This window comes from Seriola dumerili, unplaced genomic scaffold, assembly GCF_002260705.1.
Source record: "Seriola dumerili isolate Sdu_G_001 unplaced genomic scaffold, Sdu_1.0 BDQW01000122.1, whole genome shotgun sequence".
Taxonomy (NCBI): Eukaryota; Metazoa; Chordata; class Actinopteri; order Carangiformes; family Carangidae; genus Seriola; species Seriola dumerili.
In genome coordinates this window covers 1,372,456-1,397,392 of record NW_019174377.1, presented here as the reverse complement: position 1 = coordinate 1,397,392, position 24,937 = coordinate 1,372,456, and the positions used below count along the sequence as shown (strand labels likewise).

General features: G+C 40.0%; 1 protein-coding gene across 1 annotated transcript in view; it reads right to left on the bottom strand.

Annotated features, from left to right (window-relative positions):
• grm5 (glutamate metabotropic receptor 5) overlaps positions 1–24,937 on the bottom strand; it is a 54,460-nt gene that overhangs the window by 10,843 nt on the left and 18,680 nt on the right. The window contains exons 6-9 of the mRNA XM_022748420.1: positions 2,129–2,364; positions 1,214–1,335; positions 335–459; positions 28–196 (exon numbers count right to left, since the gene is read on the bottom strand). Of these exons, the coding sequence (XP_022604141.1) occupies positions 28–196; positions 335–459; positions 1,214–1,335; positions 2,129–2,364 (652 nt within the window). The remainder of the gene's footprint in view (positions 1–27; positions 197–334; positions 460–1,213; positions 1,336–2,128; positions 2,365–24,937) is intronic.

Here is a 24,937-nt window from a genome sequence, read left to right as displayed (position 1 = left end):
TCTAACCAGACATTTTATCTGTCTTACCTTGATCTGTCCTTTGTCACAGGGCTCACTACAGACTGACTTGATCATTGTGTCTTTGTTGGGCCAGATTTCGTCATCGTCTATTTTCAAGCCTCTGTTGTCCCAACTGCCAACATTAATGTAGTCATAGTAGTCCTTCCCCATCTTTTTGAAGTTCATTATTTCATACCTGTACATAAAAAGCACACATACATTGAAACACACATGCGATACATAGTCATGTCACAAAATACTTGTTGCAGGCACCGCTTGTCTATCGCTTTTGCAAAGGGTGTTACTGACATCTTTGTTCAGTTACAGCTCTTACCTGCCAGGTGAGTCTCCATTCTCATCAAATAAGATTCCCTCCCCTGACACGCCTGTGAAGTTGGTTTTCATCAGGAAGTCCAGCAGTGTAGCACCATCTATAGGTCGCATGGCATCACATAGGCCCTTAAAATACATCAACAGCCATGTCATATAAAACAAAAACGTCCTGACCGACACCAGAAAAGAAACACCAGAATTTTTGTGTGTGCACAAGTAACTTTGGAAATGCTGGTCAACGGTCATCCATGTTGATAAAAATTCAAAAAACTGAATGTAATGGCATGAAAATAGTAAAAAATAATATTCCTTCAGTTAAACCTCAGCTTGAGGAAAATGAAGTATACTTAAAATATGATCATTTTACTATGAAACTAACATAACACAAACACTGTGTCTTATCCCTCCCAGTGACATGGAAATTGAAATGTGCAGTGTAGCAGGTATTTTTCTGTCCCATGTGAACTGTTGAGTCAGAACTGAACCACTGTGTCTAAAATATTACATTTCACTCTTACACATCTGCAGCAATTAAGTTTCAAGTCATTCCCATAAAGTTAAAGGAAATATGAGCATAAGTCTGTAAGATTCTGACTCAGAAAATACAGAATAAAATACAGATTTTTACTTTAAATTGTTCCAGTTTTGTACTGTTCTATCTGAATTTCTCAATTCATACATAATCGTCATGTATTTGCATCAGTAAAATGCAAGTCAAAACTGGGACCCATGGAAACAAGGTCTACTGTAACATGGCAGCAATCTGCCCATCTGGCACCTTCTTTTTGTTGCACCATCCCCAGTCTCCACCCCTTCATCCCCCTCCTTTATCTCCTTGAGTTGTAGTGTCCCCCCATTCATCCATCAGAGCAGCACCTACCTGATAGCCTGGGCAGAGTGCCCGTTGCATATTATGCAGGCCATATGCCATTGAGTAGATGGCATTAATGACAAACCCCATCTTGGTGTCCTGTGCATACTGCTGCCGAAGCGACTCCCGCTCTGCAGAGGAAGGAGGGTAGAGTCGGAGGGAAGGGAGAGAGGATGGAAAGAGTAAGTCAGGTATATCAGAGTAACTCTTAATTTCACGTTTCCCTTCTAATTTTATGAAACAACGAGTGGTTCTTTTTTTTTCCTAACATCAAAGACCGCTCTCTTTCCTCTCATGTCTTCTCATCGGCCACTTCCCACCTCCACATCTCATTTCTTTGCGTCTCTTTCTGTGTGCTGTTCATTTGTATTTCACGTCCCATTTCATCAGAATACATGAGACATGACTCCCTTTGATGCAGCTCTCACACAGCGTTTTCCCTATGAATGGAGGGAATGAAACAGAGAGGGAAGAATGGTGGGAGACGAATTCAAAGAAATAAAGGGAGGGTGCACTTACAGCCACAAGGGATATCTTCAGATGAACAGGAAAGGTGTGTGTATCCATATGCTATGTGTGTAGGTGTGTGGGTGTTCAGCTAGTCTGTTTGTATGTTATGTGAGTGTAACTTATTTGCATTAATACTGGCCATTATGAAAGCCTGTCAATAAAGGCAGATTGATACTGTAGCCTGTTATGTTAATGCAAAACAATGCAGGCCCTTTCTCTCTCTGTCTCTCTGTCTCTCTGTCTCTCTCTCTCTCTCTCTCATGGTTGTGGCCAACACAAAAATACAGTACAACTGTGCAAAACAAACCTGTTGTAACTAACAATCCCTCAGCATGAAAGAAAATGATGTTTAAATGCTGTCACTGCAGAATATCTCTTGGTTGCCCGTGTATGTTTATTTGTCTCTGTACTCACTGCTACAGGTGCGGTTGTACTTGCTGCTCTCCTGCGGGTGGCCTTTAAGTCGACAGTGAAAACGATGCTGCCAGAACTCTGGAAACCAGGGGTTCCTGAGGTTGTTTTCGGGGCGAAGTTTAAGGTAGTACTCGTCAAACCATTTCACATCAGCCGACTGGAGCTTGATGGTGATACCGCCAGCCGCTTCCCTAACGAAACCATCTGTCACGTCATACCTGTCTGCCCATCCATCACTGCAAAAAAAAAAAAAAACACAAGGAAAGACAAGCAACCCATTAAGTTACAAGTGAGAATTAAAAAACGTGGTCCTGTTTTTCACAATCAAAACAAGACTTGCTTCATTTCTTCTGAATATGTGGTTGAGTCATTTGATCATTCCAAAATACTTCTGCTGATTATGCTGCACAGGCTGTTTGGAGAAGTTAACTGGGCATTTTCTTCTTCTCAAACTTCAATAATTTGAGAGAAGACTGAGATCCAATATTATAAATGGAGATTCTAATAACACGGTTTTTACTCAAGGACGTTCTGGCTCAGTGTTATGGACACATGGTCGTCATTTTGTCCTGCAGAACATCACACACCAGAAAAGAGAAAGAAAGGGAAACACAAGAAAGTATAGGGTGGTGCACATATAGGGAGGAACTCCACTGTTGTGACTGTGATGAACAATGAAAGTATTTAAGTATTTCAGTTTAGTTTCTGTCTGTGTTAATGTGTTAATCTAAATTAACTGAAACCAACTCTGAGCTCCCATCAGCACCCCAAATAAGCAACACCGCAGGAGAGAGTTCAGGTAAGACCCACGGGTGCAGTATGTGCTGTGGCCTGTTAGTAGCTGGTATAGCTGTACTGTTTAGTGTTAAGTCATTTCCATAGACATAGCAACAAATCATTTCTCCACTACTATCTGTGCCATGACACTCAGAGAATGTGGACAGCAGGCATTATACCAGTGGCCAAGTCTTACATCTCATCAGATCTCCATTAAGGTGACTCTGTGAGAAAATGTCTAATATCTTACAGGAAAGGGAGCATCTCCAGGGTGTGCTGACTGGTTATAGAAAGAGTTTAATTAGCCATCTGGGGCCATGGATCTTTTTATGGGGCCAGCCCCTATAGGATTTAATACTGATAGTCGAAATAATCAACTTGATTAGCTGAGCATGTGGAGAACATGCAAATTATAATGTGCAGCATATGCAAACAGGAAAGAGCCAGCCTTTAGAGCTCATTAGAGAGCTACGCTTTCTTCACAGAGCTGGAGTTACAATACACAACTATATAGTTGCTTTGTGTGTATGGGTGTGCATGTTTGTGTGTGTGAGTGTGTGTGTGTGTGTGTGTGCAGTGAACAGCTAACATGCCTGTTATTGGGTGAAATTAAATGTTTGGGTTGAGAGGTGAAGCGCAGGGGCACCAATATGTCGCCATAACAAATAAACCCTATTTCATACACACATACCTGTATCACACATGTACACGAACACACACAGACACACACACACACACACACACACACACAACGAAGACAGTCTCCTTGCAGAAAGGGACAAACTAAAAGAATGAGAATCAGAGAGAAGGAGAGTGAGAGACGGAGGAGCAGAAAGAGCAAATCAGGGAGAAGCAGAGCGAAAGGAGGCACAAACAGAATGATAAGCAGGGAGACAGAGGACATGTGGGAGGGAGCTCTTACATCATTATGTGCAATGTCCAAAATTCATCATATTGCTGACAAACAGGCATAAACACAATGCACGGACACGCACACACACACATACGCCAGCCGGGTGCTGAGATTATTTAGGTCAAATGGAGTATTTTGGCTGCAGCTCAGCAGCCATGCCCCATCAGACACCAGCAAGACGAATATAACTGTGGAGACATATCGCTGTAGTTCGCATTTTTGGGAGAAGATTTGGGTTTACTGCTCCTCAAGGAAGCACAGATGGCACAGTGTGTGTGTGTGTGTGTGTGTGTGTGTGGAGATAAAAAAAGGAAGGGAAAGAGAGATAAATGGATGTAAATGACAAATCCTCTCCCCTCCTTTCACAAGTACTGCCAACATGGCCTCAAGCAAGACAACAATCCTAAGTTCTTCCAGTGGAAATTTTCCTTCTTTTCTTTCTTCCTTTGTCTCTTCCTTTCTTCCCCTTCTCTCTCTCTCCCGCTCTCTCTCCGTCTTTCTGTCTGAGCCTCCAGAGAACAAAACTCATTTTCTCCTACAACAGTCCTTCTAGGCTCAGTCTGATTGGAGACCTAAAGTGTTTGTGTGTGTGTGTGTGTGTGTGTGTGTGTGTGTGTGTGTGTGTCTGCCACTATTTGTGTCTCTCTAATTGTTCTTCTTGTCACCCTTTGCACTCTGAGTTGTGGTCATGGCAGACCATGCCTGCAGACATCTAAATACATGTGTGTAAGTATGTAATTTGTGTAAATGGTGGTGGGGGCAGTTCTGTCACCAATGCTTGTTTGGCAGATGCACAAGTAAACAATCACTGATCATTAATCAGTATTCTCTCTTCCTGTCAATAGATTTCTTATTTTTCTCCCTCTGCCACAGTTTTCTCTCTCCATCTGTCTCCTTCACCCTCTGTCATTAACACCTTCAACTTTCCCTTGAGCCCCTTCACTCTGTTCTTCTATCCTCCTCTTCCTCCCAACCCTCCAACTCTGTCACATTCCACTGCTCCCATCTATCAATATGTCCTTCTCTTTTTCTTTTTTTACTGTTACTCTCAATTTCTTTTTCATGGACACACCATATATCTATACTTCTGCATGTCTGTCACATACATACACATGCTCAGTTTATTTTATCTTATTTATTTATTATCCTTTTTTGGCTTTCACCATTTAATTTCTGGCTCTCTGTCTCTCACTCGTCCTTTTCTTTCTTTGGCTTTCCACCTGTTTGGCAAGCTTCCCAGCAGGTCACACCTGCAGCTCCTCAGAGGCAAAAATGACACACCACACTGGAAACATACACACAAATACACTCACAACCACACATGCATTAATCACCACCTGAAAGCAAAAATCTGTCTAAAAACTTCTCCTTTATTCCAATAAATAGCTCTGGTTGTGCTCCTGAGGTTTTGTCCGACATTCACCATGTTCACTTTCTCTCCAAATGGCTTTACTCCCACTGTATTAAACTGTCTGTAATCAAATATCACAGAAAAGAAATGAATAGACACATATGGCTACAGGGAAAAAATCTGCAGTGTTTTATCAACAAATTTCTAATTGTACCTTCAGGAAGTAATATGTTTGTTTGGCTCTTCAGTACAATCACAGAAAATTATATTGACTGTTCTTGTCTTGCACAAATAGAATAATAAATGTGATTTTAATAATTTCCCAGTTAGCACAATGACTCCCACACATTTATCTATTTTATAACTGAAACATTTCTGATGTTTGTTTACATGGAAATCGATGACTAGTCTCGTGGTCTCATTTGTTTGTTTTGCTCAACTGGACATTGTATCATAAAATGACATTTAAACAACATGTATTGTAGTGTTGTCTGTTTTTGTAGAATTCTCATCAAATGATGATGAAAATCTTCTCAAATCTTCCATGTGACATGCAGTTTTGCAATGCTGCAGTGCTATTTTTCTGACTCACAGTTAGGTTTGTCCTCACCTGCACTGGTTTTCATCTTGGTGACTGACCTTGAGTAAACGGTGAAGCACAGTAGGGGTCGCATGTTCTTACGATATCAAGACTGAACACAATGCTCGAAATAGTTTTTTTTTTTAGTAATTGAACAATAAATTGCACATGGGGTTAATGTGTTGATCTGTGTGTGTCAAACTCTTTCCTTATCTCCAAGAGACAGGACTCTGTTTCATTACTAAGTGTCTGACAACCGTGACAGGGAGGGCACTGCTTTAAAAGGGATGACAGGAGCTGATGTGATTGGCAATGATTGACACTAACCCCTAACACACCCACTGTTAATATGATAATTGATTCCTCCCAGTCCCACCCCATTTTTAAGTGCACTGCAGAAGAGCAACATTCCTCTGACTGCAAAAAAACAACAAAAAAACAAAAAAAAAACAAAGGTGCACTGGTGACCCCTGTGATTATCATGCATTTAAGCTTTGCAAACTCTTTGCCGACAATTCAAAAGACTACAGCCTGAAGGGTCTTGTCTGCTGTATGGATTCTGAAAAAAATACAACAAACGTACACAAAAATACACATGTTAACATGCAACTGTGTGGGCGATGCTGTCACAAGAAGAGGGCTTTAGATGAAGCCTTCAGGGTGTATGTATACATGTACTGTGTATGTGAGTGGAAAGATGTGAAGAACTGCAAAAATGGTCACTATAACTTTGCAGCGTTTTGGTGTCTGTAAAGCCAGAAATCATCCTCGAAGGTCTGGAGCTACGTATCATTTAGGTTTGAGTAGTGGCCTTAAGGTAACATGGCTATCAACTAATTAGAGATTACGTGTGTGTGTGTGTGTGTGTGTGTGTGTGTGATGTGTGTGTGTGTGTGTGTGTGTGTGTGTAAGGGGAGCAATGTTTGTTGTGTGTGTGTGTCATCATAAATTAGGCTGATCAACCAGTCACTGTAGTCTTGATTAGAATAACTGTTCTTAATGACATCCTGGTTCGTTCTCTCTCTCTCTCTCTCTCTGTCTCTCCCCACATGTCTAGGAGCCCAAGGCCGTTGCCATGGTTTCCAGCCCACGCGCAACCTGCTGTCTGTACTTTGTGTCTCATTAAAGCACACTGGATTTTAAGTGTATGCACACACAGACACCCACACACACACCTTCTCCCACTCACTCCCTCCCTCTTTCTCTCTGTCACACATACACACACACTTACTTTTCTATTCACATCTATTAACATTAGAAGGCCTGTCTCTACCAATATTGGAAATGCTATTTGCATAATAGTACAGTATGCCAGTGTTGTAGGGCACTGCGTTACCTTAAGCAGAACTTTTACGAACCAATTCTACACACTGAGGCCTGGGGCAATTGCCTTTCCATTCTGTTCATTCAGGGTGGAAATAGAAACTGGGACTCATTTGCGAATGATTATTAATTTTCACTTGGTTCTTTCTTGGTTATGAAATCCATGTCAAGCATGAAGTTTTTGACTCTTTGAATTCCAGCAAAGATATGCCAGGGAGATTTGGTTACAGGGATACTAATAACACTGAACAGATTTATACAACATGTTTTCCAATGTCTACCCCTTCTTTCAGATTTTTAACAGCTGCAACTGACTGCAGCTGCTGTATTATCACCACTGAACAAGGGCGTTACAAGGCGTGAGCACTATTTTCAGAGTCTCTTTTTCCCTCTACCTTTCCAAGCAAAACGGTTGCATTGGATACAAAGCAAAGTGAATTCTGACTCAGTTCGACTCCTGAAAGTGTGTTTTCACCATCTTTTCCACAATGGCAGTCAATGGACGAGTTCCCCCGACTGAACTGTTGCTGTGACGACAAGCAGCAACTCAGTGTGTTCAAGCTCAGACTTATTTCCAAATCTACCAGGAGCAAAATTTTATCTTGTTATCTTCTTTCAATCTTCTGTCTGCACATTCACAGAGCGATACAACTTGGATGAACTACAGATTTTTATTCAAGCTGGTAACATAAAGTTTATATGTCCAATATCTCCATTAGGCCATTCTTATCTTGTATATTCAGTTTAGTTTTATGAAGAGAAGGATCTGCATGTAAAACAAGGTGATTTGGTTATTCATGTAAGAGAGGGAATGGTGACACTGAAAATGGTCTGTTATGTTTTGAGTGAATAGTTAAGTAATTGTATACTGATTCGTTTATTCAAAAAGTAGAAAATTGTTAAAGTCACAATTTAAAGTATTGTATCTGTATCAGACCATGAGCTCTGTATTGTAATTCGAACCAAATCAAGAGCTGACTGTGTCATTACACCCCCACAGCTAAACAAGGCCATCCCTGTTGAACATTTCATCTGAATTAAAGTGAGTTGGTAATATTTGATCAGTGAATGAAACACACTGTTTGGGGATCCACAGCTTACAGCGAATGTTCATTTGTATTATTGTTTGCCTTTGGCCTCAGTCGTGATGTGCTTGGTCACGATACAGTCGCAAACAAACACTCATCAGTGTTTGATGAGTGGAAGGTAAAAAGTGGAGGCATGCATTTCAGTTTCACTGCTGTTGCATCAGGGTGTAAATTTGGATTGTTCTGTGATCACTGTAGTAAAATTGGTTTAACTCGAGGAAAATAAGGTCACAGATTTGGTGCTGGCAAAATATTTGATTCTGATCCAAAGCCATGTTGGCAATAGGTCACTTTAGTAATTAATGTCTGGGTTCAACAATAACATGCCATCCGACCCCAACCCACCCTCTCTCTAGCTGCCATGGCAACCTGGCAGAGATTCTCGATGAGCATCTGCTGCTTACAACCATACATACTGCACACACACACACACACACACACATGCATACACGCATACATACATACATACACACATACAGCAGTCAACCAACCAATCCTGACAGCATTAATTAGCTGGACAGACACAAGCAGGGAGAGTGAACACGGATCACATGTAGACAGACAGTTACAATCTGACAGAGCAAAAAAATAAAAAATTTAACAACAACAACAAAAAAGAATGAAAGCTGCTCCGTGAACATCCTAAACTTGTGTGCTGTCAGCCCAACAGCTGTACATGCGTATGCTATCAGGAATTCAAAGCCAGAGAACAAACAATAAACAAATGTATATGTTGTGAAGAGGCTCATATGAACTTGGTCGATTCATCGATTTAAAATGCGGATGTCTATAAGCCCACAGTTAAGTCATGGAAGATGAAGGCTCCCCAAACGCCACAACACAGCAACAAGTATCAATTTGTGTCAGTACACAAAGCAATGTGCAGCAGACTTTTTCAGACAAATAGGATAAGTATAAAGTAGCAGCTATGTCTGATTTTGTGCAGATTCGTTTGTACAGAGTGAGGCAGCTGCCAGATAGTTGTAATTCAAGTTTGACAGTGGTGGCAGACTTATGGTTTTGGATGGAAAGTGAAGCACCGTTTTTAGGATTTATGAGAGAAAAATCACAAATTGATGCATGGTAGAAAGTGATTCATCAGTGTGCATAAAGCATTGTTAAGTGGCAGCACTTATGCTGTTTTGCCCCTGCAGGTGAGAAATGATTGTAAAAATGAGTAAATCCTGTTACAATGATGTACTTATCACTAAAGTTATGCCTATATATTGCGGCTATGTAATATTTTATATTAGAACTCAACATCTGGCATATGTGAACTTCAATCTAGATTTGATCATATTTTTTCTGCCCATGCTTGAAAAATCCAATGTGTTTCTCCGAATACAGATGTTGAAAAATCTGAAAAACACAATATACATACTGTACCAGCAATGTTGGACAGCTATGCATTACTTAGCAACTTCAATTAGTTTTCAGATTGCAAGTAGTAATCTCAGCAATGCTGCAGTACTTTGACATTTGGGAGTTTGTTTGTTCGCTGTCTTACTGGGAGTTTAATGGAGGGTTGACACCGGTGTAGTCGTTCTGTGTTGAGTGGAGGGACTGGGCTAGGACTTGCTAGCTTGGCACGGAGGGTTGAGGTGGGGTTGGGCGATTAGCCTCTATCATAAGAGGAAAAATGTGACTTCTGGTAATTCCAAAGTTGTCTTACTCAAATTTTGTTTGTGATTGTCAGACTATTCGGATACCCTCTGGTTAAAGTGATATTTAACATTTTTCATTGTCTGTTTAGCTTAGACAAGTCACATAAATTATGTAGAGAATCACAAAACATGCAATAATCCATAAAATTATTGAGCGTTTTAGAGTGAGGCTTTGGGAAGCATATGATGACCTCTGATTTTTTTTTTTTTTTCTAAATTTAACAGACAGTATCAACCACTCTTGAGCCATGACACCTCATCCATCACCAGCCTCAGCCAAACAAGAGGTCAAAGTTCACCATGACAACAGCAAAACTCATTAAGCCAAATGTCAGAAATGTCTCCCACACAGACACTGTGGCACTAAACTCTGAGTCTATGTGTGACATGGGGGGGAAGAGAGAGAGAGAGAGAGAGAGAGAGAGAGAGAGAGAGAGAGAGATGTAAGGCCATGTGTGTAGCCAACTGTGTAATTATGTGAGTGATCGGACCACATTACATGCCCATCATTCAATAACATGCAGCAGAACAACCCACGGCTGCTTACCTTGGCAGCAGGTTCACTTTTACTCATCTATGGATGCCACACTTCATTACCCTGTGTCTATTTTTTCTGACACTCTCTCACCTCATCTTTTTCCTTTTTCTCCTTACTCCCACATCTATCTATCTATCTATCTATCTATCTATCTATCTATCTATCTATCTATCTATCCATCTATATTTTTCCTAATTGATCACTGACCATCTCTTTCCTTTTTTTGTCCTTCTCCTTCCATTTGATTCTTTGTTTCTGCTGTTTGCAATTTATTTCACAGGCTATTATTCAGTCTTTCACAGAACCATGATTACATTGGCAGATCATCATTGAAATTCAGTCACCTTACTGCCCGGAAAAAAGAAAATACATACATACAAATACTAGTCATTTCTGACAAAGGCAAACCTGTACAAAACCTATCCGTATTTATAAGGGATGTGGAAAGTTTGAACAAAATGAGCATTTTATCCTTCCTCTTCAGAAATATATATCACCACATTTGGAATTAAGCATTTTAACCATACAGGCACAATATTAATCGTACCATGAAAGAATTAAATTTTCCTCCACTGACACAATGTAATTCTTGACCCCAGTATTAACACTTTCCATAAGCTCAAACCCTAACATAAACCCTTTTTCAAACTGAGGTTCAACAGAAATGCACTAACCTTTAAAAACATCCTCACTTCCTCAACTGTCTGTAAAGCTAAGACTCACAGATAGAAGTACACATTCCTCCTCTTTCTCATGCTCACCCACACACTTTGCTCAGACTAGTTTAGACACACAGAGTGTATTTCAGATTTTGGCAACTTTGTTGATTTCCCCTGGGCTTCAGACAACATATGCCTGATTTGATATGTGACAGGGGGACAGAAACAAATCCGTCAAAGCAGAAGAGAGAGAGAGAGAGAGAAAGACATAGACATAGACACAAAAAAGTTATAGATACAGAGATGAAAATATTCAAGAGAGACTGGAGGAGAGAGACAAGCAGGCAGGCAGAGAGGGGAGAGAAAGGAAAGGAAAGGAAAGGAGAGGTGAGAAGAGATTACTGTTGTTATTTTATTTATTATACACATATAGCAAAAAGTCATGTTCAGACATCCCATTCTATTCATTCTCATTCATTCAGGACTGATTCAATGAAGCAAACTATAGCTCAGAGAAGGTCACTGTGAGAAGGACAGGGGAGGAGAGAGAAGAAGTGATGGAACCGAACAAAAAGCTCTGACCTAATGGAGAAAAATGACGGTTGAAATCTGTTATAATGAATACTGTAATATTTCATTTTTATATGACAGTTTCATTTTTTAAGCATGCTAACTTCAGCAATGCGTATTGACCTTCAGGGCCTGTTCAAACTCACTCCATCATGGTATGTCAACGAGAAAATGTACTCTTTGAAAAATGTGTCAAAAGAAATCGGGAAGAATTGTTTTCTAGCAGAGAGAAAAATATGCAACATATGGACTTGTTGCAAAAAACATCACTAGGAGAAACAGCTGTGGTTTAAGATTTCTATGTTTAGTCAAGTCCTACAGCGGCTCTGGAAAGGAGTCAGAGCCCTTCACTTTCTGCACACTTTATTGTGTATGTAAATTTTATTTCAAGTGGATAAAATTCTCATTTTTACCAGGGCAAGAATATAAAACCTTTTTTTTTTTTTTTTTTTTTTTTTTTTTTAAAAAAGCACTGTGTTCCCAGGAGCACAGTGGGCTAAATAATTGTAAAATGGAAGTTTGAAACCTCCAGGATTCTTCCTAGAGTTGGTTGTGTGGCCAAACTCAGCAACCTGGCAAGAAGGACCTGTGTCAGAGAAGTGACCAAGAACTTAATGGTCACTCTAAGAGAGTTTCAGAAGTCCTCTACAGAGATGGTAGAACCTGCCGGAAGGAGGACCATCTTAAGAGCACTTCAGTCAGGCTATCATGGTGGAGAAGTTAGTCGATAATCTAAGATGCATCTCTCCGATATGCGAAAAGCTGGTCTGTTTATGGGAGAAGGGTCTCTGTTTCATATCAATTTGATAGTTTGATGGTGGGAAGAGTAAGAGAGTGTCAAGTTTGGGTCCATAACTCTGCTCGTCCTTACAATGAAATTCTTAATGGCTTGTGACTGATGCTAGACCAGGTGTGTCCGCTACATCAGACAGAAGCTTCTTTGAGTAAAAGGCACATGACAGTCCGCTTGGTGTTTGCCAAATGGCATTTAAAGGACTCTGAGAGCATGAGGGAAAAGATTCTCCGGTCTGATGAGACAAAAACTGAACCCTTTGGGCAGAAGTCCAAATGTGTCTGGCGAACACTAGGCACTACTACTGCACTACATAGTACCATCCCTACAGTGAAGCCTGCTGGTGGCAGCATCATGCTATGGGGGAGGTTCTCAGTGGCAGGGACAGTGAGACTGGTCACAATTGAGGGAAGGATAAATGCAGAGAAATACAGAGAAGTCCTCAAGGAGAACCTGCTCCAGAGTGCATGTGACTACAGCGACGGTTCACCTTTCAGCATGACAATGACCCAGCATACTGCCAAGAAAACAATGGAGTGGCTTTGGGACAAGTATCTGACTGTCCTTAAGTGTGAGTGGCCCAGGCAAAACCCGTGCTTAAACCCAGTAGATAGTATCTGTGGAGAGACTTGTAGATGCAGTCAAGACCTGAAGGCTTCTACAAATGACTAAATTAAGGAATACTGAATAACTTTGTGACTAAGAGATAGGGCTGGGCGATATGGGCAAAAATGTTGTCATGATAAAAATTTCCATATCAGTCAATATCTATATTTATCTCGATGAATGCTACATCATTATTTCTTTCAGGTTTAAAGGCTGATTTTTACTCCTGATTGAAAGTTGAATAAACCAGACAGTCAATTGTGGTTTTAAACTGTTCTATTTAGTCAGAACGTGACAAACACTTGCCAAACAGCAGAACAAAAACTCTGAGGTACAAACAAAATATGATAAAATATGCATGATTAAAATCAAAATCCTTTTCAGGCCTTTTTACTCTACAAAGTAAATAGAAAAGTAAGTTCTGCAGTGTGATACAGCACACATGTAACATGATCAGACTGCAAAATGAATTTAAAAAAATAAATAGACAAAGAAGATTTGCACTGGGTAATGGTCTGGCGCTCGTCGAGGGTCCACAAATACTTGTTTGGGCCTGTAATTTCTTACGTATAATGTGTATAACGTTCCTGCGACATGATTGGCCATTCATGATTCATTTGTGGGCGTGCTATAAGCATGGAAATTAATTATATCTAACATTTTGACACATTGATTTTTACACATTGAGTGTAAATTGATGAGCAAAAATGTCAATTTTATGCAATTAAATCTACAACACAGTTAAGTTTGCAAGAAGTCACAGTGTCTGAATAGTGGTGGTGGGGGCAACACATTGGAAAATATCCCATTCATATTGTTTTCATCATTGAACCAATTCAATTAATGGAAAAATGGAGTAGATGAAGATAGAAAGAGGGAGGTTAGGGAGGCAGAAAATAAGTAGTAATTAGCCAAGGCTTGACAAAGACAGAGGAGCAACAAGAAAGTAAAAGATGGAGGGAAAAATAAACACCATGGTTTCACTAATGGAAAGAAAATGACTATATTCCAATAAATTTACATTTTCTTCCTAAGGCACCTCAATGTTGCTCAAATATGACGGTATATATTTTGATCAAGATGTCTCCTGTGGAAAATGAAAAACAAAACTTGCCTTACCTACTGAGGCATTATTGGAAACATTTCATGTGTCTTGTAGTGTACAAAACCCATGGTATCAAACTCCCAATTCAAAGTTTGCAGTTTCTTGCTAACTTTGACCTTCTAAATGAAGGAATCCCAAGGTAAACTCACACAAAAATGCCTCTGCTAACACTGCTCTGGCCCAAAAACAGATAAAAACGTAGCATTAAAAACAAGTTGAATAGCAATACAATAAATGGTATTTCAAATTTGTTTTGCATTTTGATTCACCGTGTGTTACAGTATTATGGGGTTGTGTTGTAGAGGGCATGAAAACTTTCTATGAATTGAACCTTGCATTACCATTTTAACATAGGCAGACAGTCTTCAAAAATAATGTAAGCCTGAACTGCAGTGTCCCCATTTGTATTTTCACTTGAACTACGACGACAGGAGTTCACCCCTCTTCACTCTACTAACAAAGGTACTGAGGAAAAATAAATAAAAGAAAGAGAACAGGAGAAGTTAAACAGATGAAGAGTGAAAATAAGTTGAGATGGAGGGACGTCATGGGCAGAGAATGAAACAGAAGGAGGGCACAAGGGAAGAAAGACGGATGAGTGCAGATAACAGACATTATTCCCCTCCAGCTGGGGTCTTTGTCTGGACGCAGTCAGCTGTGAGAACAGCTACACAGAAGACAGACACACACATACATACATTGGTTTGTTAAAAAAGCTCATCTTCTGTTGAATGCTGTATATGTGTAAGTATGTGAGAGTGACTTTACCATCTCAATATTTTGGGTCTTGGGTAAGTGGTTATATAGAGGACAAACACAGGTCAACAAAGCAAGGGAAACAAAGCAGGGAGGAGGATTAAAGAAATGGCAAAAGGAGCAAAACAAAGCAGGGAATTCTGGCACACCTACTTCTAAGGTGACTGGAGAGGGGAGAAAGACTGAAGAGATGAAAACTCAAGTAACACTTGAAGTATGAAGGCAACTTTATTGTCAATTGGCGTTTCGGCTTGCGGCCTTCATCGCAGACCCTGATAAAACATGGTGCAAGCAACAGACAATGAGACTTGAAGGAGAAAGACCAGGAGTGGAGAGGTTAAAGACATCGAAATCCCCAGAGAAAAGGCAGGATTGAGAGAGAAAGAGAGAGATAAAGTGACACAGATATGATCTCTGGGGGAGAGATAGAAATGACTGACATGAGAAGAGAAAGGAGGCTCAAAAAGGAGAAGGCAGTGTTTTGTAAGGTTGGACAAGCGTGTGTTCTTGGCGAGGTCGAGAAAGAAGAAGAGCTATAATGTTCAAGGTGAAGCAGAGAAGTGAGCAGCAGAGACAGAAACAGAGAGAGGGAGAGGCGGAGGAATAATGTCAGGAGGAAAGAGTTGGAGAGAGATACAAATGCTGTATATTCTGCCTATTCCTCCTGGTCTGGCCTCATCACTTTTTATTGCTTCACACATAAAAGTGTCATCTCCCATATTCAGCACAGCGGACATTGTAATAAACGGACACCTGCTGAGGTAATACACCACCAATGTAACATTACTCTCTCTCTCCCTGTCTCTCTTATTTCTGCTTTATCTTCATCACCATGGTGGCCTTCTGGTCTCTTGCTCCCTGATCCTCTCTTTCTCCGCCTCTGCTTTTCCAACTCTCACTCTATCATTTTCTTTTTCTCTCAGTGCTCCCTCACTTTCTCAGTTTCTACATTCAAAGGCCTCTGCGCCAAAGCCGAGTCATTTAACAGACTTGCAAAGGCAATGTCCCAGCCTGGGACCAGACTGTAAGGTGAGTTTGAAGTTAAGTAGTGTAATTATTTGGCAAAGCCATTTCAATTTCAAATCAGCCAAATTAAGCAACAGCTAAAGGAGTGCTTAGATTTTTTGTGATGTCTATCTTAATACAATACAAATTAGTATTGCAGATTACAGACTTTGAGTGTACACACTGGATGTGACTATTACACACATATCATGACACTTAAACAACAGTGACAATTGAAAGTAGTCTAATAACATTAAATATATATACTGTACTAATATTCAGTTTTAAAAATGATTATTTTACTGTAAAATACTGTAATTGAAAAAGTATCTGGCTTTTAATATTAACTTCATTTTAAATTGAGTCACACGCCAACATTTGACAGTGTATAATCTCTAATACCACTTTCGGCATTTGTACAAACACACAACCACACACTCTTGTCTGCACACATGGAAACACACAGCCATTAATATTGTGTAACCTAATGATGGGCCAGTGGCTTAGAAGCAGCAGTCAGAGCTATTCCTTGCTTTACACGATGGCAATAATTACACTGGTTGGGCCTGTGCACACATGCGTACACGTACACACACACACACACACACACACACACACAACCAGCCTGTCTGTTTGACAGCAGGGATTAGCAAAGAGAGGTGCAACTAATGCCCAGTAACGAGACATCCAGCTTATCGCCCACAGAATCTTGTGTGTGTGTGTGTGTGTGTGTGTGTGTGTGTGTGTGTGTGTGTGTGTGTGTGTGTGTGTGTGTGTGTGTGTGTGTGTGTGTGCGCGTGTGTGTGTGTATGTGTGTGTGTGTGTGTGTGTATATATATATATATATATCAGAGAAAGAGAGAGAGTACCAGACGGATCTACAGTAAATTAACTGCATGTTATTCTGGACTTTAATGAGTCTCCCACATCACTGGTGCCACATATCTCAACCAGTTCTCTCCCGTTTTTCTCTCTCTCTGGTTCTCTCAGTGTGTTTCCCAATTTCTAATTAAATTGTGCTTTATTTGCATGAGTAGTTGTTAACCCTTGTTGCAAATATGACACAACATATAAATAAACATGGCAATACTGAATAACCTAATAACAGTAATAAGTCACAATGAAAATATACATAAATACCTGTAAGTATAAATATGTATCTGATAATTTCCATATAAATTCATGTAGATATTATGAATGCATCCATGTGAACAGTGTGGAGGCAGAACACATGGATTTACAAGGGTATCATTAGACAGATGTTTCTGTCTGAACTGATAGGGGGATGACGTAATCTGCAGATATTTACGGTTTTGACTGCATTACCAACCACAGAGCTCTGATCTGCTCCTCACAGCTTAGCTCATATTATTTGGTATTTTTCAGCCAGCCGTAGGAAGTCTATTTCTCTGATCTGTTTATATTCTAAGCAGTAGAGCAAAAATGCTGCATGTCCTCTCTTTATCCCAATTCACAATGTTAGCATACTCTGTTCTCTGAGTATGTTTTTGCTGTAGCAGCAAATTTCTATGGCCAAACTATGCTCATGGAGTTTGTGCATGCTTAAAGGTTCCATGTGTAACATTCAGAAAACCGTTGTTATTAATGAAACCGGTAGCCGTTAAGTGTACTTCAGTCAGCATCCTGTTGCTCGCACTTGCACATATGCTCACACTCTGTAGGCACAAGTGAGCATCCTGGGCATCAGCCAAAACTGTGATATGATGGTCAGACTGGGAAAGAAATTCAGCCCTGTGTGGTGCTCAGATCGTGCCAATTTAAAGATTACAAGGAGAAGAGGAAGGAACAGTCTACGATTCCATCGCAACCAGACCAAGAGATGTCGTCTGGCATTGCCATGCCTGCACACAAGGCAATCATAGTCCAGACTGTTTTCGTTTGTGGTTCCTTGATGGTGGAGCAAGGTACCAAATGCTTTCAGAGCAGGGCCACTGAAGCTTTAGTGTTGTCCCTCTCTTCCTTTTTAAGTTCCCATACAAATGCTTTATGTTCCATAAGAGTCTGGATAACTTTCGGCTTTAATGACAACAGAACCGGTTCTGGTTTGTCCTGTCTTACAAGGGGGTGAAGTGAATATATACATTTTGTGTCCATTAATTATTACACTGACCCACTTCGGCATCCACTGTAGGTTTTACTATGCCTTTATTCCAAAACTCAGGAGAGCAGCTGCCTCTAAGCACCATACTGAACAGATTGAGGATGTCCTCTCTCAGTCTGGGGCTCCTGTGTTTCAGCATCTCTGTTCTAATGACATCTAGTCCACTGGGTTTTCCTCTTTCCAAAGATTTAAAAGCATTATCTGAGCTCTGACAAGCTAATTGTACTGTCCTAAGGATAATTTCTACACTTATATTCAGTTTCTGTTTCTTCATTTGTTCAACAGGTTTGGGTGTTGGTCACTTCTGTGTTTTTGATGAAGACAGATTTTTGTTGCCTTGATAATTCTTCATATTGAAATGGGACCTTGTTGCTCGCTGATAAGCAGAGTTTTGTGCTTCTGTTTTATTGCAACAGTACCCTCAGGTGTTATCTTTTATTTAAGCACTCCTGGTCTAAACACATTTCTGTCAGCTCTGTATTCCTTGTTATTTTCTCTCTTTGATGACCCTTTGATATGGCTTTCTTCTGAAAGTAGTTAATTGTGGCAGTAGCTAGGGTTACATTGTCTATGTGCTACTTGAATTTGAGGGGGAGGAAGCTGAAGGTCATTAATGTTTAGATATTTTGGAGCAGATTCATATTCAATCACCAATAATGTGGCACTTGCGATATACAGTTCAATAACACACGTTACATTGTTATTGCATGACATAACTTACATAGGCAAATAGATGTGATGTCACCATCTGAGCTGAAATAATCTCCTTCACTCCCTGTTCAAAAACAAAAATTTCCAATCTGATAAATTGAACCTAATGACTGAAAGTAAAGGATCTGAGTGTGGTGAAACTGTCTTCATTATAGTAAGGGGACACAGATGGAGGCATGCATATTGCACACGAGTGAACATACTGATGTCTCTTGTTCTCGTAAACTTTCTCTCTCTCACAGGCTCTCTCACTCTATCTCTGTCTTTCTATAATTTTCCCGCTCTGTCTCCTGTGTTGCTATGGTAACAAGCTGTGTGCGGGGGCTGTGATGCGGCACACATCACACCCGTCTCACTGAGCTCACCGGAAGAGAGGGAGAGCGAGGGAGACTGAGACAAATGGGTGACAGGTTTTGGGTGTGTGTGTGTGTGTGTGTGTGTTTGCTGTTGATTAAATCTTTATAAGTTGTAACCAATACGTTAATGCTGGGTAGCTGTTAAAAATATAGATTTAATGACTTGCATAGAATTGAAAATTGAGGCTGCTGTATTCCTGAAGCTGGAACATAAGTATCTCTGAAATGGCTGCAAACATAATTTAAAGTGACTTTTCACTGCAATGTAATCAAGTACTTGCTTGAGTTGATGATAAACCTGGCCACCACCCGCAGATCACTGTCTGTCAAAAGCTTGCTTGTATTACCAATAATTACATTTTGAAGCCAATTACATCATCTGACAGCTTCATAGGTTACACTGGTAGGTTACCCTGATTATCGTTGTCTTAATCCCACTCTTTACCAAACACTTGGTGACATTCCAAATGTAAAGATAAGTAGGCACTGAGGATTAGCATTTTACTAAATATAGAGTCAGGCTATAAACGAAAGTTGACCACTGAAGGCGAATCTGTGACTCATCAGAATACAACACGAAAGGTGCATACCATTTTGCAAAATGACCGTGGTCTTCTCTTCCACCTGTCTGTGAACAACCTCCTCAGCAGACACCAGAGACGCTCAGTAACAGTAAAGTGGACCTCAATTTAACATCACGCAGTGGCGACACCATCAGTCGGCCAAGTTTCTGAGAGAAAAATCAAATTACCAATCCAATGTCAGATACAGTCACCTACAGCTCATCCATCAGCACCCAACAACTTTCCTGAAAGGATTTTAATTAGCAGACAGGGAACCTCTGTGTCACTTCCCCTTTTTTTCTGAGGCTTCATCTTATCTGTAAATCGAGGATAAGCCGCCCTACATTGGCAGACTAGAGAAAAACATAATGAGAAAAATTACATTTTATCGTTGCTTGCTGGTTCCCAAAAAGATATGACCCAAAAGGCCGTCAAGCTTTTGGCTGGACAGGTCCATCATCATGGTCAAAGTACAATTGAAAAGACAGCTGCAGGAGAAGCAAGCCAACCACATGTCATGACAATCTACGAGCCTATACGAAAAAACACTCAGTTCTGAATCACATCTGCTGCAATTACTTGTTTAGTTTGCCTTGGATATGATCCAACAATGTGTGTTTGTGTTTACGTGATTATGGTCAATCTCACACAGATTTCACTCATCCTGATTCTACTGGTACAAGCCCCTATAGTACAACACAAAACTCTAACTACTATGTACAGCATTTGTATGGACAGAGGCTATGATCGCTGAGCTTACTGAAAGCCTACATACATAGTGTTCTGCCCAAAACATCCACCTTTTCAGTTTCTCTCTGCATGAATGACGTGGTTCATAATAGACTTGTTAATTTTTTACTCAATGTCATGTCAGAACAAGTCGGTCCATTTCCTCAATAAATTTGTGAGAATGTGAGCCAAGGCAACCCATTTTAGTTATTATTTCATTTAATTTGATGACCCATTTCTTGATGTTACCCATTAACACATTAAGCAATTGAACAAATTGCCTGTGGTGATACATCGATACAAGCATCCGTTTGACTCAACGTGTCGGGAAGAGCTGAGTTCCTAAAAAACTGAGAAATAAGACAAAGGAGGACAGTTATTGAAATACTGCGGATTAGTCACATTGTGTGTCTCAGCTCGTGTCATGTAATCCTGTTTCTTCGACTGCTCCCATTTTTCTGTGCTGTTCACACAATAGCAGAAAAACAATTTAAAAAAATGGTATCTGACAAAACGCTACACAGCTTCAATTGCTCCATATTCACATCTTTTTGTTTCACTAGAGGTCTGCCATTTCTCAGAGGCATCACAGTTCATATTTCTCTTAATTACCTTTGCCTGGTTCAGAGTCTGAGCTAAATTAAGGGCCAATTCATTTCCTGTCCAGGCACACGGGAGATAGCAGGGCAATTCTTTACAGATAGCCTTTCAAATGTGTGATGGATGAAATGCAAGTGTATCGAGGTGGAGAAAGAAAGAGGCTGAAGAGGTGCTGCCAATTATGGAAATAAAGTAGAGGGATTCAGTTAGTCAAGTGTAGAAATGGAAACAGTCAGAGGGAATGAAGAGTATTTGTGTCCTGATGGGATCTTTGTTGTCGATAATTTATGCCAACTCGATACCAGCGTAAAATGGTGTAAAGTTAAATGAATGTTCATTAAGATATCTCAAAAATGAAACAGAAAAACAAAGGGGAAACCCTCTAGATTCCTTGTGGATTACTATAACGATGACTATAAAAAAAAAGATTATTTTTGTGTGTGCATTGGCGTGTGTGTGTGAGTGTGTATTTCAGCATGCTGAGGCACTGGGCTGACGTAACAGTCGGTTTAATCCCACGGCGTAAATCTCAGAAAACGAGCAGCAAAATGCAAAACTGAGAGCTCACAGCAGACCTAACCGCACAAACAAGAGAGTTTGTTGTACCAACACACAGATCCATGAACGCACACACAAATTCACACAAGAACAGATACATAGTATATCTATGCTCACTGTCTTTCTACCTCCCTTTCCAACTGTTACTGTCCCTCTGTCTCTTCTTCTGTTTATCTGTCTGTCTGTCTCCCCCTCCTATCCTCTCTAATTCCCAGCACTTTTCCCATTGGAGTGCTGTAAGAGGATGAGACCATTCCCTGGGAGAGCAATAAGAGGATGAATATGTGTGTGTAGGTGTGTTCGTGTGTCTGCTTAAGTGTGTGTGTGTATATGCATACACATCCTTTTTTTTTTTGGAAGTTGCACATGTTGCTCAGCCAATGTGCAACTGAATACAGGTGTGTTTATATGTAAAGTTGTGTACATGTGAGAGTGAGAGTGTGTGTGTGTGTGTGTGTGTGTGTGTGTGTATGTGTGTGCGCCTGTGCCTACATGCCCACAGGTCTGCCCTACATATGGAAAACCTCTTAATTCCCTGTCAAGAGACTGAGAGTTGGAATACCATTAGAAATTCCTATGTGTTCTTCTTTTGTTCTTGAATCTCTCAATGTTTTCCTCCCCTCTAACTACACAGTGATCACTAGCAGTCATTAATCAGCCTCTCTCTCACAGTGGGAACAAAGAGAAGAAAGATGAAGGGGATGTGCAGCAGCAGAACTGCCTAATGATTTGATTTTTGGACTTCTTTTTTTTTCAAGCAGCCACTCATATGCTGAATTACTATAAGGATGGCTAGTATGGAACCAGAAGGAATTACGATCACCAGTCCTTTGAAAGTCATATGAATGATGCAAATTCAAATTCAAATATTTGAACTTCTTTAAATCAGAAAAAATGGTATTTAAACCAGAAATACAGCACACTTAGTTGTGTAAGCAACACTATAGAAATGTCACTTCCACGTGTGGCTTTACCAAACCTTCTCAACCACAAAGAAAAGTTTTTATTATAAACATTTGTGATAACTCAAGATTCCTAGATTTAAAAAAAAATCTCAAATATATGATTATATTTTGAAATTAGTTGTATTTTGCAGGGACAGAATTATGATTCTCATTGTTCAGTAAATGAATGGGAGGACAGGCTGGGAATTGGACAGACTAGTCAAACCCACAACTGGCAGTTTTCTCCTGAGTTTCACAATGATCAACCAAAAGAAACAAAACAGCTGCAATTCTAAAACAAAGAATGTTTTTATTTTTATTTTTTCTTATAGTTGTGTGGTCATGTATTTAGACAATACTTCATTACTGTATATGGTGAAAAGCAACTCTTTCAGAAAACTCTCAGCAACAGGAAAACAGTTCATCTCTGAATACCTCTGTAAGTCTTTCTACTCAACTCTGAGAAACATTCATGAGCAAAACCTTCTCATCAAGCTAAACATAGAGACCAGAGAGGAAACAATGAAAAAGCAGAGGCATGAAGACAGAGAAAAGTAAAGTGTCAAAAAGGCAGGAGCATGAGGAGGAAGAGAAGGAGACAGGGCAAAAGAACGAGACAGGTAGTGACAGAGAGACAGAAAGAGAGTGAAACACCTGTGAGTTGAATAAAGAATTCTTTGATATTGGGTAGTTTTAGTTCAGCAGGCTTTTGATCGGCTGTCTTAGAGGACTTCACCCAAACTGACAACAGAAAATGAAAGTCAAGGTAGAGTTTCACTGGGGTTTAAAATGTGAAGACATAAACCTGACAGTTCTTTGATATGTGCGTGACACTTTTGACACTAAGGAAAAAACAGATCCAAGGCACTTTGCTTCATGAGTTCCTTCCTTTGTCAAAATTATAGAATAAGGGCTTGATGTTGTACAACAAAAGAATGTCAATAACAATGATAAAAACGGTAATTTCAAAAAATATATACATAACAAATTACTGAAAGATGTTGGCCTTTTTTCTGACACATTACTTCACATTTGTGTATTTGTCATTTTAGCTGCCTTTAATAAAACCAAACTGCCAGGAGCTGTAGACCACTGTAGGTTAAACATCACCAAGAGGAGGGGTGATAAATTAAAGAAAAAACCCAAATAAAGGAGTAGAGTAACATAAAAAATGCAAATGCTTCCACACAGGTACTGCACGGTACAATTGAACAATTAACAACCATTCATGCTGTGTGGCATCATGTATAAAAATGCTGAGCAAGCCCGGTTTATTCTGATTTTGTATCAAGATGGTAAGAGGAAAAGATATAAGTGACTTTGGAAGAGGGTTCATTGTTGGGTACAGATGGCAGGAGCTTCAGTCACAAAGACTCCACTGGCTAGTGTTTCAGTGGGAACAGTGACTAAAGTGACACCTGCATTCAGTAAATAGGATCACAAATTGCGGTCGACAGCACTAATCAATATGTAAGGAAAAACAAAAGAGAAACTCTTCCTGAAGTGACTTGGAAAAAGTCACTTCAGAATTGAAGCTGTTCTGGAGGCAAATGGTGGTCCAACACCATACTAAGAAAAATTAAAGGAAAAACCAATATAAAGTGTCACCCTTCTATATTTCAGACCCGTCTGTATTACCAGCAGGACAGAGAGGACCAAGTGAATGTTATGATGACTTAAGTACCCACACTGCTACGCTGGTAAAGTTTTTATAGCAGCTGTTAGCAAGAACAAGATTCATTAGCACAGATATCCAATGTTACATTTTGAAACCCAGTTACAACACACTGACTGTTTACTTTGTTTTCACATTTCAGCAACAGTGTCAAGAACAAGCAGCATGTGTGCATGCATGTACTGTATGTGTGTGCTCAGTTGAGCACACATACTAATACACATTAAAAACAAATTTCTGTTAATCTCCTCCGTCTCCCTCTCTCCCTCCTTTTTTATCCATCCGTCATTACATATTTCCGTGTTTAATTACCAGCAGTCTTTTATTACAAAGCTATGAAAAGAAAGAGTCAAATTAATTTCCATAATTTCAACAATTAAATGCATTTATTCTAAGAGTAAATTAACATGATACTAAGAAACATTACAAAGCTCCATATCCGCTCAGACTGGAACAGACCCTGTTTATGAGTGCATGTACAGTATGAGCAAGTGTGTGTCTCAACACCTCCGTGTGTCAATGTGTGTCTGCAAGTGCAGATACATCCCAAATGCAAGAGTGATGAGTAAATTATGCTCCTACTGTGAGCGATTTGCTTTTCATGTCTGACAAGAAATCTTTTATTACCATGATATATAAATGCCACACACATACACACACACTAAACCTGTCTTCTCTGCTGTCTGCTCTACCTCAAACTGCTAATCTCTCCTCTCTTCACTCATCTTCTCCCTTCTTTCTTATTCCTCTCCTTTCTGCATCTTTCCTTCCCCTCTTCTCTCAGTTTCCCTCCTCTGCTCCCACCAAGTCTTTGATCTGCTCT